Genomic DNA, 15,925 nt, shown 5'->3' on the forward strand with positions numbered 1-15,925 from the left:
CCTTACTGTTCACTCAGATACCTTTTAAGTTCTTTCAGAAATGCCAGTTCTGCTGGCCAGGCGTGGTGGCTCACGCCTCGCTTATAATCCTAGCACTCTGGGAGGCTGAGGCAGGAGGATCGTTTGAGCTCAGGAGTTCAAGACCAGCCTGAGCAAGAGCGAGACCCCGTCTCTACTTAAAAAAAAAATAGAATTTGCTGGACATCTAGAAATATATATAGAAAAAATTAGCTGGGCATGGTGGCGCATGCCTGTAATCCCCAGCTACTCGGGAGGCTGAGACAGCAGGATTGCTTGAGCCCAGGAGTTTTGAGGTTGCTGTGAGCGAGGCTGACGCCACAGCACTCTAGCCTAGGCAACAGAATGAGACTCTGTCTCAAAGAAAAAAAAAAAAAAAAGGCCCGCTCTGGAGTAAGGAATATTGTCATCACCTGGATTTTGAGACAGACAACTTCTCTAAGATTTTATAATTGAGAATTCCTGAGTTGATACCTCTAAAGGCAGATGCTATATTTGCCTCCTTTAACCTCTTTTTTTTTTCTTTTTGAGATAGTCTCATTCTGTTGCCCAGGCTAAAGTGCTGTAGTGTTAGCCTAGCTCACAGCAACCTCAAACTCCTGGGCTTAAGCGATCCTACTACCTCAGCCTCCCGAGTAGCTGGGACTACAGGCATGCGCCACCATGCCCGGCTAATTTTTTCTATATATGTTTTTAGTTGGCCAGATAATTTCTTTAGTAGAGACGGAGTCTCGCTCAGGCTGGTCTGGAACTCCTGAGCTCAAAGGATCCACCCGCCTCGGCCTCCCAGAGTGCTAGGATTATAGGCGTGAGCCACTGCGCCCGGCTGAAGTTTCAAGTTTTAAAGGTCAACTCTAACCCCTAAATTCTCGCTGTGGTACACTTGACCCTTGAACAACGTGGGCTTGAACTGGATTTTTTTTCAACCAAACATGGATCAAAAATAACTATTAAACGAATGCCAACCTGGAGTATATGGAGGGCCAACCTTTTTGTATATGTGGGACTTGAGTATATGCTTGGCTTTAGGTATACATGGGGCATGTGTGGTAGTGTGGTCTTGAACCAATCGCCTGCATATACCTAAGGATGACTGCTTTTCAGACCTGTGGATTTCATTTAAACATTGACTACATTTGATTACATGTTGAATGTCTGTTCCTACCAGTGGAGTTGTGTATCACCACTACATCTCTGGCCCATAGCATAGCACCTGATGTGGTGAAGACTCTGAAATAGCATGGGTAATGTGTGTGTGTGTTTTAGTGTTTAAAAAAATATTTTTATTATATGGTTTTTAACATACAGAAAATAGTACAGTGAACATCCATATACATGCCAGTTAGTCATTAACATTTTGCCATTTATGCTTCCCACACATTTTTCTAAACCATTTTAAAATATTTTAGACACACTAAGTTCATTCCAAAAATATTCGGTATACAAATTAAAACATTCTTCTATAAACTGCAGCACCCTTTTCATGGTCCATACAATTAGCAATAATTATCTAATATCACTTAAAATCTAGTACATACTCAAATTTTCTCAATGCCCTCCATCGCAAATCAAATGGTTTTATAAACCAGAGTCCAATCAAAGATTCCACATTGCATTTGGTTATGTCTCTTAAGTAACTTTTAATCTAGAATATTGCCCGTTCCACCTCCCTTTTCTTTTCCAACATTGATATTTTGAAGAAGTGAGGCCGGTTATCTTCTACGGTGTTCCACATTCTGGACCTGTCTGATCGTTTCTTTAGTGATGTCATTTAACTTGTAGCACTATCCCCAGTATTTCTCCTTAATTGGAATGTGAGCACCTTCTTTTTGATTTTTGTCTGAAACCCATTTAGTATACAGTATGATAGCCACTCATGTACCAAGAGATTAACATACTTCCTAAAGCATCAGTATCATAAAGAGAATCTGGACATATGGGAGGTTGTGGGGGGGAATTATTGGTGCTCCACAAGGAAATGGAGGCAGCCAGCATGACAGGAAGTGTGGAGGTTTGGGCTGTGGCAGCCGGCCATTGAATTTTAAACCTGGCTTTCCTGGTCCTAGACCTGCCCCTGGGATGTGGGGAAGGTGGAGGGAGAAAAGAGTTCCATGGAGTAGCTTTTGATGTTTGGTTTATTTCCAGGAGACCTGGAGCTCTCACTTTCATCTGTTGAAACTTGACTTTCATTTTCATTCTCTTGAGCATTCTGTTCTATATTATTAGCTATTTCAGAGGTTGGGGAAAGAAGATCAGACAGATTTTGCTCCTATTTCCATATACAGTATAAACCACAACACAGGTTTGTCTCTTAAAATCAATTGAAGCAATGGTAGGTGGGTAAATGCAACCATCTTCTGACCAAATGGCAGAACGTTTGTCACCAGCTTTCCACTTAAATGAAGCCAGAGCTTTATCATAAGGTTTTATCAGTGCTGCATCATTCCAAATGTCAGAATCATCACTCTGGCCTGTACCACACCGGAACAGCACCGAGCTCTCCTCCAAGATGCTGCCGGCCATTGCCATGGCAAGCCTAGTGCAGGATCACCTTGGGTAATGTTTTGCAGGTGGGTCTGGAAGTAAGGAAAAAAGTTAGTGCAATAGTTCCAATAGGAAGAGGTAAAGTGCTAAACTTGGGTACTGGCAGTGGAATCCAGATTTATGTAGGTGGTGAAGCAGCTTGGTGACAACTCTTAAGATCTCACCAATTTTATTTTTGCTCTTGAACTCTCACAGAGAGTCTGGTTTTTTTTTTTTTTGTTTGTTTGTTTTTGAGACAGAGTCTCACTTTGTTGCCCGGGCTAGAGTGAGTGCCGTGGCATCAGCCTAGCTCACAGCAACCTCAAACTCCTGGGCTTAAGCGATCCTACTGCCTCAGCCTCCCGAGTAGCTGGGACTACAGGCATGCGCCACCATGCCCGGCTAATTTTTTGTATATATTTTTTTAGTTGGCCAGATAATTTCTTTCTATTTTTAGTAGAGACGGGGGGGGGGGGGTCTCACTCTTGCTCAGGCTGGTCTCGAACTCTTGACCTCGAGTGATCCACCCGCCTCGGCCTCCCAGAGTGCTAGGATTGCAGGTGTGAGCCACTGCGCCCAGCTACAGAGAGTCTTTTCTAAAGTGAAAGCCCAATCATGTCATTTAAAAATCATCAGCTTGGGTAATTGTTAATGTAAAGAACTTGTGTGGAACAATAGTCTAACTATCTGAACCTCAAATCCAGTGGCTTTCATTTGCATACTTGACTTAGCAACCCATTCCCATGGCTGTATCTCATCAGGATTACTGGGAGTGAAAGCTGCTTATACAACAACTAAGCCTCATGGAATCTACTTGTCCCTCAGCCGTCTTTGGCCTCACAACTACTTAGCCTTTATAGCTCCAGTTCCTTCCTTATTTCTATATCCCTATGATTCATCTTGGACTCAGTAGTTTTCAAACTATCAAAATCATGTGGTTCTTTGTATAATGTGGATTCCAAGATCCTAGCCCCAAGGTAAGTTTTAGTGGGTCCCATGTGGAGCCAGGGATTTGCAATTTAACTGGTAACTTGAAATCAGTGATTTCTAATCCCCAGAGTAGCAGTATGAGTTTCTCCTAGGAACTTGTTAGAAATACAAATTCTGGGCTCCAAACAGACCTACTGAATCAGCAACCTGAAGGGTGAAGTCCAGTGATATGTCCAGCCTTCCTGTAAGTTTGACAACCACTGTTTTACATATGATCTGAGCCAAAAGAGCAAGAAGCAATGATAACCACTGTTTGAGACCTAAAATGTAGATTCTGATTCATTTGGTCCTGTTGAGATACCAGCTTTGTCCAGCGAGACTTTTGTGATGAAAGAAATGTTCTGTATCTCCAATGCCTGTAGCTACTAGTCACATAGAGCTGTTGAGGATGTGAAATGTTAGTGCAACAGGAATGATTTTTATTTTGTTTAATTTCACTAAATTTAAATACCATATGGTTAGTTTAATTACTATATTGGATAATGGAGATTTAGATGATTCTGATGCAGGTGGCTCCTGGCCTACACATAAAACAACTCGTTGATTGAATTCTTACTTGGCCTAAGATGGCACAGGGAAATCCAACTATGATAAGTCTGGATACTACAAAGGAAAGATTAACAAATTGATCTCATTAAAAGTTACATTAAGTCAAAAGACACTAGGCTAAAAGATAACATACTAGAAGAAAATATTTATAAATTTAACAAAACATGAAGAACACTTAATCATGACAATAGGAAAAAGGGCAAAAGAGGAACAGGCAATTCACTGAAGAAATACAACTGGCCAATAAACACAAAAATATCCTGTCTTAATAGTAACTAGAGAAAGGTAGGTTAAGTCAGTAATTATATTTATCACGTTTTTAAAAAGTTTTGGCAAGGATTCTGGGAACCTGGTAAATTAGCAAGATGATTTTAGGAGGCAGTTTGGCAGAATCTCATTTAAGTGAACATTTTAAGCCAACATTTTATTCTAAGAATCTATTAAAGGACCACTAGATTATACACAATGATGTCACAAGGCTTTCTTTTTTCATTTAGTGTTGTAATAGTCATTTGAAACAACTCAAGTGTTTAGAATTAAAGAAATTCTTATTGGGGCATAATACGCAGTCATGATTTAAAAAGTAAACTTAAATCTGCTGATACAGAAAGTTCTTCAAAACACAAACATCAGATAACTAAAGTTTTCTATAGTGTGCTTCCATTGAGGTTTTTAAAAATGGGAATGTATACATTTCTATCCATCATTTCATATGTATATGAAGTGGGTAGGCAGAAAGTGAATGGGACATGCAAAACGTTTTTTCAGTGGTTATTTCTGGGAAGGGGAATGGAAATTTGGGGGATAGTGGTAAAAGGATTCAATATTCTGTATATCTATAATGTGTTTATGTATTGTGTAATAAAAAGCACCCAAAAATTGTGGTCCAAGAAGGGAATACTGGATTTTTTTTTTTCTATGACAGGGTCTGCTTTATCACACGGGCTAGAGTGCAGTGGCATCATTGTAGCTCACTGCAACCTCCAACTTCTGGGCCCAAGTGATTCTCCTGCCTCAGCCTCTCGAGTAGCTGGGAGTACAGGCATGTGCACGCCACCACACCCAGCTAATTTTTCTATTTTTTGCAGAGACAGGGTCTCAGTCTTGCTCAGGTTGGTCTTGAACTCTGGACCTAACACCATCCTCCTGCCTTGGCCTCCCAAAATGCTAGGATTATGTGCTTGAGCCACCGAATACTGGATTTCTTAAGTAGAATGTTTCAAAGTTGCAAATGGGTGTGTGAGTAAGCTGCTTAAGTGAAATGTGAATGTGAAAAACTAACTTTTTTTTTAAACTAATTGCAATTGAAGAGGTTAAGGATGTCTGAAGTTAGAATATGGAATGGATTATTTTTTATGGAATTTGAAATCACCCAGGATGATTGTCAAAAACTATAGTAGAGACAAAAAAATTCTACCAATTACCAGAGTAATGGAAGAATACAGGGGCATGACAAATACGGATAATAGCAATATAATGGGAGTTGGTGAAAAATGCAATTTTCACCTTAAGATAAAATTGTTAGGTTTTCAGTGTTGTAGGGCACAATCATTTGGAATTAACTTCAGGTAAAAAACCAGATTGGATGAGTCTATGTGGTTTTTATTACTCCATGAAAAATAACTTGTGTTTTACATAAAATATCACTTGGACAATCTGAGTCTTAATCAAGAAATATGAAATAAGACTAAGACATGTTAGAACTGTAAAACATGATATTTGTTTAGAAAGCCTATTAAGGCCTATCTTAATCTGAGCTAATCAAGCTCATTTACTTCTATTTTAGGCAGTATTATAAATTTAACAGGTTATCTGATTTCAGAGGGGGGTAGAGGAGCTTGTTGAGGGCAAACATTGACACACAGCAAAAGAAGTTGAGAAGGTCACAAACAAGCATAATGGTTTCATTATGAAGAAATAGCTCTGTACACCCACCTCATGAACATTGAAAGCATTTAGCATTACAATGTTATACAAAGACTTGTTTAATAAATAACCCAAATACCCAAGAATATAATTACTTGATTAATTTGCTAAGAGGACAAGGAAATGTGTGATACATTTCAAAAAGTGATGAAAAGTGATGAGCTTCAGTTCCCTGGAGACTTACATGAAAATCTTTCTTGGAAACCTGGATTAAGTGAAATGTCAGGGTAATGTGTTTGATGGTTAATAAAACTAATTTGGTCAAGATCAAAATTCTCAAGTCTTGCTGAAAAGAGGGGAGAGGGAGGAACTCTTCGAGTTTCTTGGCTTTTATATAAAATTAACCGCTTGTTCAGTTCAGGTCAGAAACAGTTGGCCGGGCGCAGTGGCTCACGCCTGTAATCCTAGCACTCTGAGAGGCCAAGGCGGGAGGATCGTTTGAGCTCAGGAGTTCGAGACCAGCCTGAGCAAGAGCAAGACCCCGTCTCTACTAAAAATAGAAATTAGCTGGACATCTAAAAATATATATAGAAAAAATTAGCCGGGCATGGTGGAGCATTCCTGTAGTCTCAGCTACTCGGGAGGCTGAGGCAGAAGGATTGCTTGAGCCCAGGAGTTTGAGGTTGCTGTGAGCTATGCTGAGGCCATGGCACTGTAGCCTGGGCAACAGAGTGAGACTTTCTCAAAAAACAAAACAAAAGAAACAGTTGAAGCCACAGATAGGAAATAACAGGCTCACAAATGATTATTTGGGGCTAAAAGACAAAGGAATCTCTGTTCTAGTTCCCCCTGTCCTCACTTTTTGAAAGCAACTGATTCTGTGTATAATTTTTTGTTAAAAATCCTAAACATTATTTACCTTTTATTACTTTTTTTGAGGGCATTATACCAAACAGACTGCTCATCAAATGCCTCAGATGAACAAATTGATGAATGGATTGCATAGGATCCAATTCACAATAAGTCAGTAGTAAATTTAAAAACATCTACCGGGTATGTATAGGTCTAACTATGTGTCAGGCATTGTTCTAAATGCTTCTTTCATATATTAATCAATCCACTTAATTCTCAAAACAACCCTATGAGATAATCCTCATTATTATCCCTTTTATGGATGAAGAAAACTAATGTACAGAGAGATTAAATAATTTACCCAATGACACCTAGGGAATGGCAAAATGCAAGATTTTAACCCAGCTTTGCTCTAGTGGCAATACTCTCAAGGAGTATCCTAGCCTATCTACAGAAAATTAAGCTCTAGTAGTTGAGGAAGGCAAGTGAAACATACAAGTCTCTGTTAAATATGCTGACCAGCATAATAGAAAAAGCATAGTACTCAAATCAACAATGTATATCCTCTACTTGGGAGGCAGAGGCAGGAGGATCGCTTTGAGCTCAGGAGTTCAAGCCCACCTGAGCAAGAGCGAGACCCTGTCTCTACTAAAAAAATAGAAAGAAATTAGTGGGACAACTAAAAATATATATAGAAAAAATAAGCCAGGCATAGTGGTGCATGCCTGTAGTCCCAGCTACTCGGGAGGCTGAGGCAGGAGGATTGCTTGAGCCCAGGAGTTTGAGGTTGCTGTGAGCTAGGCTGACGCCACGGCACTCTAGCCCGGCACTCTAGTGGGGGGGAACAGAGTAAGACTGTCTCAAAAAAAAAAAAAAGATCATGCAGAAAAATGGGAACTAATAGGGACTGGTGGGAGAAAGTCTGGGAAAGTAACTCTACATTGAAATACTCCAAATAGTCATGTTTGTTCAAATAGGAAGATGAAGGGTTACCCATCAGGTCTCCAAATATCTTTCAATAAAATCAATAAAAACAGGAAAGGATGCTTTTATTCTGTGATTTTCTGTTCTTGAGGAACACTTAACACACCCTGTCTAGCCCCCACTCATCAAAAGCCCAGTGAGGCCAGGCGCAGTGGCTCACGTCTGTAATCCTAGCACTCTGGGAGGCCGAGGCGGGAGGATCAGTCGAGGTCTGGAGTTCGAGACCAGCCTGAGCAAGAGCGAGACCCCGTCTCTACTAAAAATAGAAAGAAATGATTTGGACAGCTAAAAAAATATATATATAGAGAGAGAGAAAATTAGCAGGGCATGGTGGCACATGCCTGTAGTCCCAGCTACTCAGGAGGCTGAGGCTTGAGCCCAGGAGTTTGAGGTTGCTGTGAGCTAGGCTGACACCAGGGCACTCTAGCCTGGGCGACAGAGTGAGACTGTCTCAAAAAAAAAAAAAAAAAAAGCCCACTGAGACCTGGCGCTGGCTTTTCACTCTTTATAGTACCCCCTTTAGTACCCTCTCTTTTTCCCTTCCTCACTTACAACCAAACTACCTGTAGTTCCATGAAAGGAACATGCTGTTTCAGGCAGACGTGTGACCGGAATATTCTTTTCTGCTTTACCCTAAGAATTTCTACTCAAGTTTTGCAGTTGTCGTTTCAGCCGCTTTTGCGTTAGGCAGTTCCTCTACATGTCTTGGTGACCCAAATTTATTCCGTCCTCCTTCGTGCACCGACTTTATACTAACCAGGAACCATCACACTTTATTGCATTGTTTGTTCATCTGGACCTTACAAGGAAGGACCTGAGTCTTGTTTATCTTTATCTCCTCAATACCTGGCATACATGTGTTAAATGACTGGTTGCATTAGTTTCCTTCATTGTATATATTTGATAAAGATTCTGTCAGGGTTCCTGATCTGCAGAGCCAACTGGGAGTTTTCAATCTCACTACTGCGAAAGAAAAACCGTGTTTTGACTCTAGAGAGGGCTCCTGACTTGGCCAGGGTTACCCTCAGTGGTGCTTAACGACGCTACCACTTTGCTAACCCTCACCCCTTGTGGCTGTCACCCAGCTCAAGGTCCTATCTAAGGAAAGAGCCCAAGGACACGCAAAGACATCCCACGTGTTTCCCAACAGGAACTTGGGTCCCTTTCCGAAACGTAGTTCCGCCAAATACTCTCTCCAATTGACATTCCTACGGTCCAATTAGGTTTTGAGGCTCGGAGTGTTCCGGTATCCAATAAAAAAAAGAGTTTCAGATTAGCGTCAGTTCTGACCAATAGTTGAGAAGATGAGAGTTTATTAACCTATAGAAACAGCACAGAGAATGATGAACACCAAAGTTATCCAATGGACGTGCCTACAACAGAGTAGGACTCGCCCCAACTGCGGGGGAGCTGGCGGCAGGATCACTGCGGAACTCAGTCTCCACCCGGACTCCGCCATGTTGAGCCTTGTGGGTCGTGTGGCTGCCTCCTCGGCCTCCGGGGCCTTGCGGGGACTCAGCCCTTCAGCGTCGCTACCCCAAGCTCAGCTCTTACTGCGGGCAGCCCCGGCAGTGGTCCAGCCTGGTAAGTGGTTTGCCCTAGGGTCTGAGTTCTTTTCTGCCGCCCCATGACCTTGAGCCGAGGGGCGATTGTAGCTCGGGCCTAAAGGATCCGTGGTGCTAGGATGATGTCGCGAGCAGCGTCCTGCCCTCTAGCCGGGGAAGAACAGGAACGGGTCGTCCACGGGAGCTTTCTTCGATCCAGTTCTGGCCTGTTTTGGATAAAAATCTTTGTTTGACGGAAAAGGTCAGGGCGGGTGCGTTGACCTTCCCATGGAATAGGGGTACGAGCTCTCGAATAATCGGGTTTTGTATTTGAGGATGGGAAGGCCGTGCAGGTGCTTTTTCGATTGCTGCGCCGCCCTCCGTCTGGGACACGCCTTCTGTACGAGCGGAAGGAGGCCGGGCCTGGGCAGAATTCGCCTGTCCTTGCATGTTAAGCCCTGGCTTCCGATGACCTTTAACTGTCCTGACCCCCAGCTTCTTCCAATACGTTTTTTGTCTGTTAGCCCGAGACTATGCGGCGCAAACATCTCCTTCGCCGAAGGCAGGCGCCGCCACTGGGCGCATCGTGGCAGTCATTGGTGCAGTGGTGGACGTCCAGTTTGATGAGGGGCTACCACCTATCCTAAATGCTCTGGAAGTGCAAGGCAGGGAGACGAGGCTGGTTTTGGAGGTGGCCCAGCATTTGGGTAAGTAGAATTTGTTAGAAATAGTAAATACCTTGCTTAGAGCAAATAACCCCAAAACCAAGCTATCTCCTTTCTATGATGATTTTTTCAAAATGACTTTCGTTCTTCTGAGTCGCTGAAGCTACATTTAGGTACTGAGAAGGAGTCTTGGTTGACTTAGGTATTTCACACCAGCTACACTTCACTAAATATGATAACAACTTGTTCTTATGTATAATGCGTTTATCTAACAGGGGAGAGCACAGTAAGGACCATTGCTATGGATGGTACAGAAGGCTTGGTTAGAGGCCAGAAAGTCCTGGATTCTGGTGCACCAATCAAAATTCCTGTTGGTCCTGAGACTTTGGGCAGAATCATGAACGTCATTGGGGAACCTATTGATGAGAGAGGTCCCATCAAAACCAAACAGTAAGTCCCTCTTGTTGCATCTGCACAAAGGAACTGCTGTTTCTTGCAGTTTTTACACATTAAGGTGACACCTTCCAGTAAAGCAGAATTTTCCTGCAGAGACTACTTAAAATGCTGATATATTCGATTATTAAAATCACACAGTGCAGTTTCTCCTGAAGAAATTAAGGATGCAGAAGTTCTGACTGATGAAAACCTGCTACTTAGGACTACAGTTGAGTATTTAATGCTTACACATATGGTTTAGGTTGAAGACTCTATAAAACTTACAGGCCTGTTTCTTATTGGTATGTGAAGGAATGCTGTTAGGTTAGGGCTCAGTAAAATGAAAAACTTTATGACAGTTAAAATTGTGAGGGAATGGGATTATTGGTTCCTGAGATAACGAAGTTTTCTTTATTGCACACAGTTGGGTTAAATGCCAGATGACAGTTTATCTAACTAAGTATAACAAGGGGGAGATGAGACTGGATTCTCTAGTAAAGAGTTGGACTTGAGAGTTGATAGGGACATTTAAGGCTATTCAGTTGCTTTCAACAAGGTGAATAGATGTAATCCTCTCTTCTACCTTTACAGATTTGCTGCTATTCATGCTGAGGCTCCTGAATTTATGGAAATGAGTGTTGAACAGGAAATTCTGGTGACTGGTATCAAGGTTGTGGATCTGCTAGCTCCCTATGCCAAGGGTGGCAAAATTGGTATGTTAGTAATGGGTACATATTTTCTAAACCTAATATAGGAGGGGAAAAATCATAACTATGTTATGAGTGGGTATTGACATCTATCCCTCACTGATGAGTAGCTTCTGACTTTCGTTCTTCTGAGTTTACTGAAGCCAGATGGCATTCCTGAGAAGGGAAAAGATGAAAGGAAGCAAAATTTTTTAGAAGTTTACTTATTTGGGAATGCAGAACTCTAATCTTCTCAACTCTCCTAGGGCTCTTTGGTGGTGCTGGAGTTGGCAAGACTGTACTGATCATGGAGTTAATCAATAATGTTGCCAAAGCCCATGGTGGTTACTCTGTGTTTGCTGGTGTTGGTGAGAGGACCCGTGAGGGCAATGACTTATACCATGAAATGATTGAGTCTGGCGTTATCAACTTAAAAGATGCTACCTCCAAGGTGAGCACTGAGCTGATTGGTGTCCACATAATAGTTATGCCAGGAAGCTGTTGCCAGCTGAAGCCATGTTTTTATATTTTCATTTTAGCATCCCAGAACCTATGAAGGAAATTCGTGTTAGTGTTTTCCCCACAACTTCTAATACATGATCTTTCCTCTTTGACATTAGATTACATTTCTAGACTTTTCTTTTTGGTAGATAGTTTCATCATTTGAAAGCTAATTTTGAGGGTTATGAGATTGGAGGTGGCAAATTCTTCTTAAATAACCTTATTTTGTACCTTTCACTTACATAGGTATTTATTTCCTTGCTATTACAGGGATTTTGCCTTAGTAATATAAAAAATTGTTTTTTGGCCAGGTGCAGTGGCTCTTACTTGTAATCCCAGCACTTTGGGAGGCCAAGGTGGGAGTATTGCTTGAGCCCAAGAGTTTGAGACCAGCCTGGGCAACATAGTGAGACCTCCAGCTCTACAAAAAAAATTCAAAAATTAGCCAGGTGCAGTGGTGCATGCCTATAGTCCCAGCTACTCTGGAGACTGGGGCAGGCAGATCACTTGAGCTTGAGAGTTCAAGGCTGTAGTGAACTATGATTATGCCACCGCACTCCAGCCTGCACAACAGAATGTGTCTCTAAAAAAAAATTAAAAAAAAAAAAACAATTTAAAAAAAGATATTGACACCTGAGAGAGTCTGTGGGGGGTCCTGTCTCTCGATTTGGAGACCTTGGGTATGGTGCTGCTATGCTCCTAAGTTTTCTGATTGCGTTTGATTACTACAGGTGGCACTGGTGTATGGGCAAATGAATGAACCACCTGGTGCTCGTGCCCGGGTAGCTCTGACGGGACTGACTGTGGCTGAATACTTCAGAGACCAAGAAGGTCAAGATGTACTGCTGTTTATTGATAACATCTTCCGCTTCACCCAGGCTGGCTCAGAGGTATGACGGCAGGCTTGAGAGGACCTGGTTCATTTGACCTTTTTTTGGACATAAGTAGATGAGGCTAAAGATGTAGATACCTAAGACATTTGTTCTTACTTTTTTCTCTTAGGTGTCTGCCTTACTGGGCAGAATCCCTTCTGCTGTGGGCTATCAGCCTACCCTGGCCACAGACATGGGTACTATGCAGGAAAGAATCACCACCACCAAAAAGGGATCTATCACCTCTGTGCAGGTAAGAAAAATTAAATGGGTGAAGGTCCAGTATCCATAAAGGCATATAGAAGCCAAGTGCAGTGGTGTGTATCTGTGGTGCCAGCTACTCAGGAGGCTGAAGTGGGAGGATCACTTGAGTCCAGAAACTTGAGACCAGCCTGGGCAACATAATGAGAACTTGCTTAAAAAAATGCATTTAGAGATATAACATCTAATTACTTGCATCTTAAAAGGCAGGGTTCATGAGTTCCCTGGAATAATGTGTAAAATTCACTGAGCATGTTAAAGAACCTAAAAGGGTTAAGAAACACTCATCTAAATTAATTGAAGGTATACATGTAAAGGTAGATCACAAGGCAGTGCTTTCCAGCCCAAGGGGAAATAGTTCATTTTAACAGACTGTTGTAGTGGTGCAAGAAGGTTTTTTTTGTTCTTGTTTTTAACTCTAAAAGTGGGTATCACTTTTAGAGTTAAGATGTAGGGTGAAGAACAAAAAGTATGATAATTGAAATTCTTCCATCACTGCTTAGAGAAACCAGACAGTCCATAAGCTTGCTCAGGTATTAGGGATGATGATAAGGGTCTTCTGAGGTTGACTTCTGAATGCTGAGGTGGAACGAGGTAAAGAAGAGAGGTCAGAAAAGTAGAATTACTTGGGTTCCTGCTGTACTTATGGGTTCTTTACTCACTTTAGGCTATTTATGTGCCTGCTGATGACTTGACTGATCCTGCCCCTGCCACTACCTTTGCCCATTTGGATGCTACCACTGTGCTATCCCGTGCTATTGCTGAACTGGGCATCTATCCAGCTGTGGATCCTCTAGACTCCACCTCTCGCATCATGGATCCCAACATTGTTGGCAATGAGCATTATGACGTTGCCCGTGGGGTACAAAAGATCCTGCAAGTGAGTGTATTGCTATGTGGAGCCAGTGGCCATAAAGTCATAAAGAGGGAATTTGGGGATTATATTAGGACTGGATTTTTCCTAGGATTTGCTTTGGAGCAAGGAAAGTTGAGACCAGCAATTGCTAGTTGAGTGTTGATGAGGTCTTGGGGAGGGTTTTAGGTGCTTAGGCTTTGGAATCCAGTTCTTTCTAATAGCACTAAACTAGGAATAGGGAGACGCCGATCATGAGGCCCTGAGCATGTAACCTTCCCTCTATTAGCTTGTTCTCTCTCTCAGATTTTTATTCAGATTAAAGCAATGTGAATACTTACTCAGACTTCCCCCACCTCCTTATAGGACTACAAATCCCTTCAGGACATCATTGCTATTCTAGGTATGGATGAACTTTCTGAGGAAGACAAGTTGACTGTGTCCCGTGCACGAAAAATACAGCGTTTCTTGTCTCAGCCATTCCAGGTTGCTGAGGTCTTTACAGGTCATATGGGGAAGCTGGTACCCCTGAAGGAGACTATCAAAGGATTCCAGCAGATTTTGGCAGGTGAGATTTTAAATGTAAAGCTTAACATAAAAAGGTAGAAAAACTGAAATCTTGAATGCTCACTCTGCTGTGGTCCCAGTCCAACAACCATCAAGCAATGTGTGATATACTGTGCCTAGTTATGTTTTTTTTAATTAAGAGAATAAGCTATTTCCCATCAAACTTGTTTGAAAATATTCTACATTTACTGAGAGTGTGACTTAGATTGATTCTCCAGCTCCCTTTTATACATAATCCAACACTCACCGTTTTCAGTGCTAACTACTCTTCTAAATGAATTACAACCACCTTTTAGGAAGGCATTATTAATCCTGTTTTACAGATGAAACTGGAGCATAGAAAAGTTTAACATGAACTTTCCCAATATCATCCAAAGTAGAGAGTAATAAAAATAACATGAATTCAGATCGTGTGGCTCTTGACCATGTGTCCTCCTTAATCCATACTGTATCCTGTTGTAAATTTGATTTGTGAGGGAAATTTAAGGTTTCTCAGATGACATGAATTCATCACATTCTGACTGGCGGTCTCAAGTGGTGAGGTATGTACGTGCAGCAGAAAGTTGATACCGTTGTCCTTACTAGTTGGATTTTTTTTTCCATATAGGTGAATATGATCATCTCCCAGAACAGGCCTTCTATATGGTGGGACCTATTGAAGAAGCTGTGGCAAAAGCTGATAAGCTGGCTGAAGAGCATTCATCGTGAGGGGTTCTTTTGGCAAACTAAGCACTCATCCTCTGTTGTCCCTCTCCTTGTCCCCAATTCAAAAACCTTCAGTTTTCTGTGTAGGCTACACAAGAGCCTTGACTGAAGACATTTTGTTCTGTCTGAAGAGTATTTAAGGTTTCCAATAAAATATACACCCCTCAGAATGTCTATTCTCGGTTCAGTCAACACTAAAGTTTTTGACAATGAGATTTTTAGAGTGGCCACAAGAAGCCGTTATAGCACAAAATAGGTCGTGTATGTTTGAAATTGGTTCATTAAAAAAGAACAGCCATTCTCTTGGATTGATGAACAACTGTGCACCTTGGTGAGGGGTTTTCTGTAGGTAGTATAATCTTACTAGGGTTGTCAGCTTTGGCCCTTTCATGGCATTTGTTCAGAGCACATTGATTTTTTTGCCTCTTAAATATCCATATACCATGTTCGTACTTCATTAAAAGTAGGCTGTTTTAGAAGGGCATGTTGGAAAAAATAGGTTGGTTTTAGAAATAACCTACTTCAAGGCAAGGCAGGGGTTAATCAGTGAGTTAATTAAATTTTCAGGAAATGGTGATGGGTACTGATCTTTGTTAAAATTGAGTCAGAAGGGCTCTTTGCATCTTGGATAGACCTTCATTTCTTAGTGTTCCTGACTACTTACTGCCTCCTGCCATGTTTTGGGCAAGCCTAAACTCAACGTTTGTGATTCATTGAGGCTATTCAGAGGTAAAAGCATGAGGCCTAAGCTGAGCTCTGTTAATATCCATTATGAAAGTTCAGGAAAGACAATCCGTTACAGAAGAATAGTAATCTTTAGGGTTGCTGGCTTAGCCTTCTGAACTAAATAATGGAATCAGATCGTTTCCCCTTTATTTGAACTCACTAAAAGGTGAATGGTTGGGAGAGCTACTCGCCATTTCCGTTTAAAAGTGCGTAAGGTCAAACTTGATGCCCCTTAAGTGTTCTTTTGTGGACTCAGACCCATCCTACTGCCCTCTCGTGGTGGCACTGGAGACGCTGCAAGAACTCTGATCTCACCATTTTGAAATCC

The 15,925-nt window shown here is 41.7% G+C and overlaps 1 protein-coding gene, 2 non-coding genes and 1 pseudogene across 4 annotated transcripts; 3 read left to right on the top strand and 1 right to left on the bottom strand.

Annotated features, from left to right (window-relative positions):
• Positions 1–1,821: 1,821 nt before the first annotated feature.
• On the bottom strand, positions 1,822–2,541 carry LOC123640543 (annotated as a pseudogene). The gene has a single exon (XR_006736001.1). The product of XR_006736001.1 is annotated as a survival motor neuron protein-like (transcript).
• A 6,589-nt stretch (positions 2,542–9,130) lies between these two features.
• On the top strand, positions 9,131–15,038 carry ATP5F1B (ATP synthase F1 subunit beta). Its single transcript, XM_045553610.1, has 10 exons — positions 9,131–9,366; positions 9,851–10,033; positions 10,267–10,441; positions 11,018–11,139; positions 11,379–11,563; positions 12,345–12,503; positions 12,616–12,738; positions 13,414–13,626; positions 13,966–14,167; positions 14,774–15,038. Exons 1-10 carry the CDS (start codon positions 9,240–9,242, stop codon positions 14,872–14,874), a joined length of 1,590 nt encoding a protein of 529 aa, XP_045409566.1. The 5' UTR covers positions 9,131–9,239; the 3' UTR covers positions 14,875–15,038.
• Positions 10,103–10,176, top strand: LOC123640915. Its single transcript, XR_006736143.1, has one exon. It is a non-coding gene; the product is annotated as a small nucleolar RNA SNORD59 (small nucleolar RNA).
• LOC123640913 lies at positions 11,228–11,298 on the top strand. The gene has a single exon (XR_006736142.1). It is a non-coding gene; the product is annotated as a small nucleolar RNA SNORD59 (small nucleolar RNA).
• Positions 15,039–15,925: the final 887 nt, after the last annotated feature.

Source organism: Lemur catta, chromosome 6 (genome assembly GCF_020740605.2).
Source record: "Lemur catta isolate mLemCat1 chromosome 6, mLemCat1.pri, whole genome shotgun sequence".
Classification (NCBI taxonomy): domain Eukaryota; kingdom Metazoa; phylum Chordata; class Mammalia; order Primates; family Lemuridae; genus Lemur; species Lemur catta.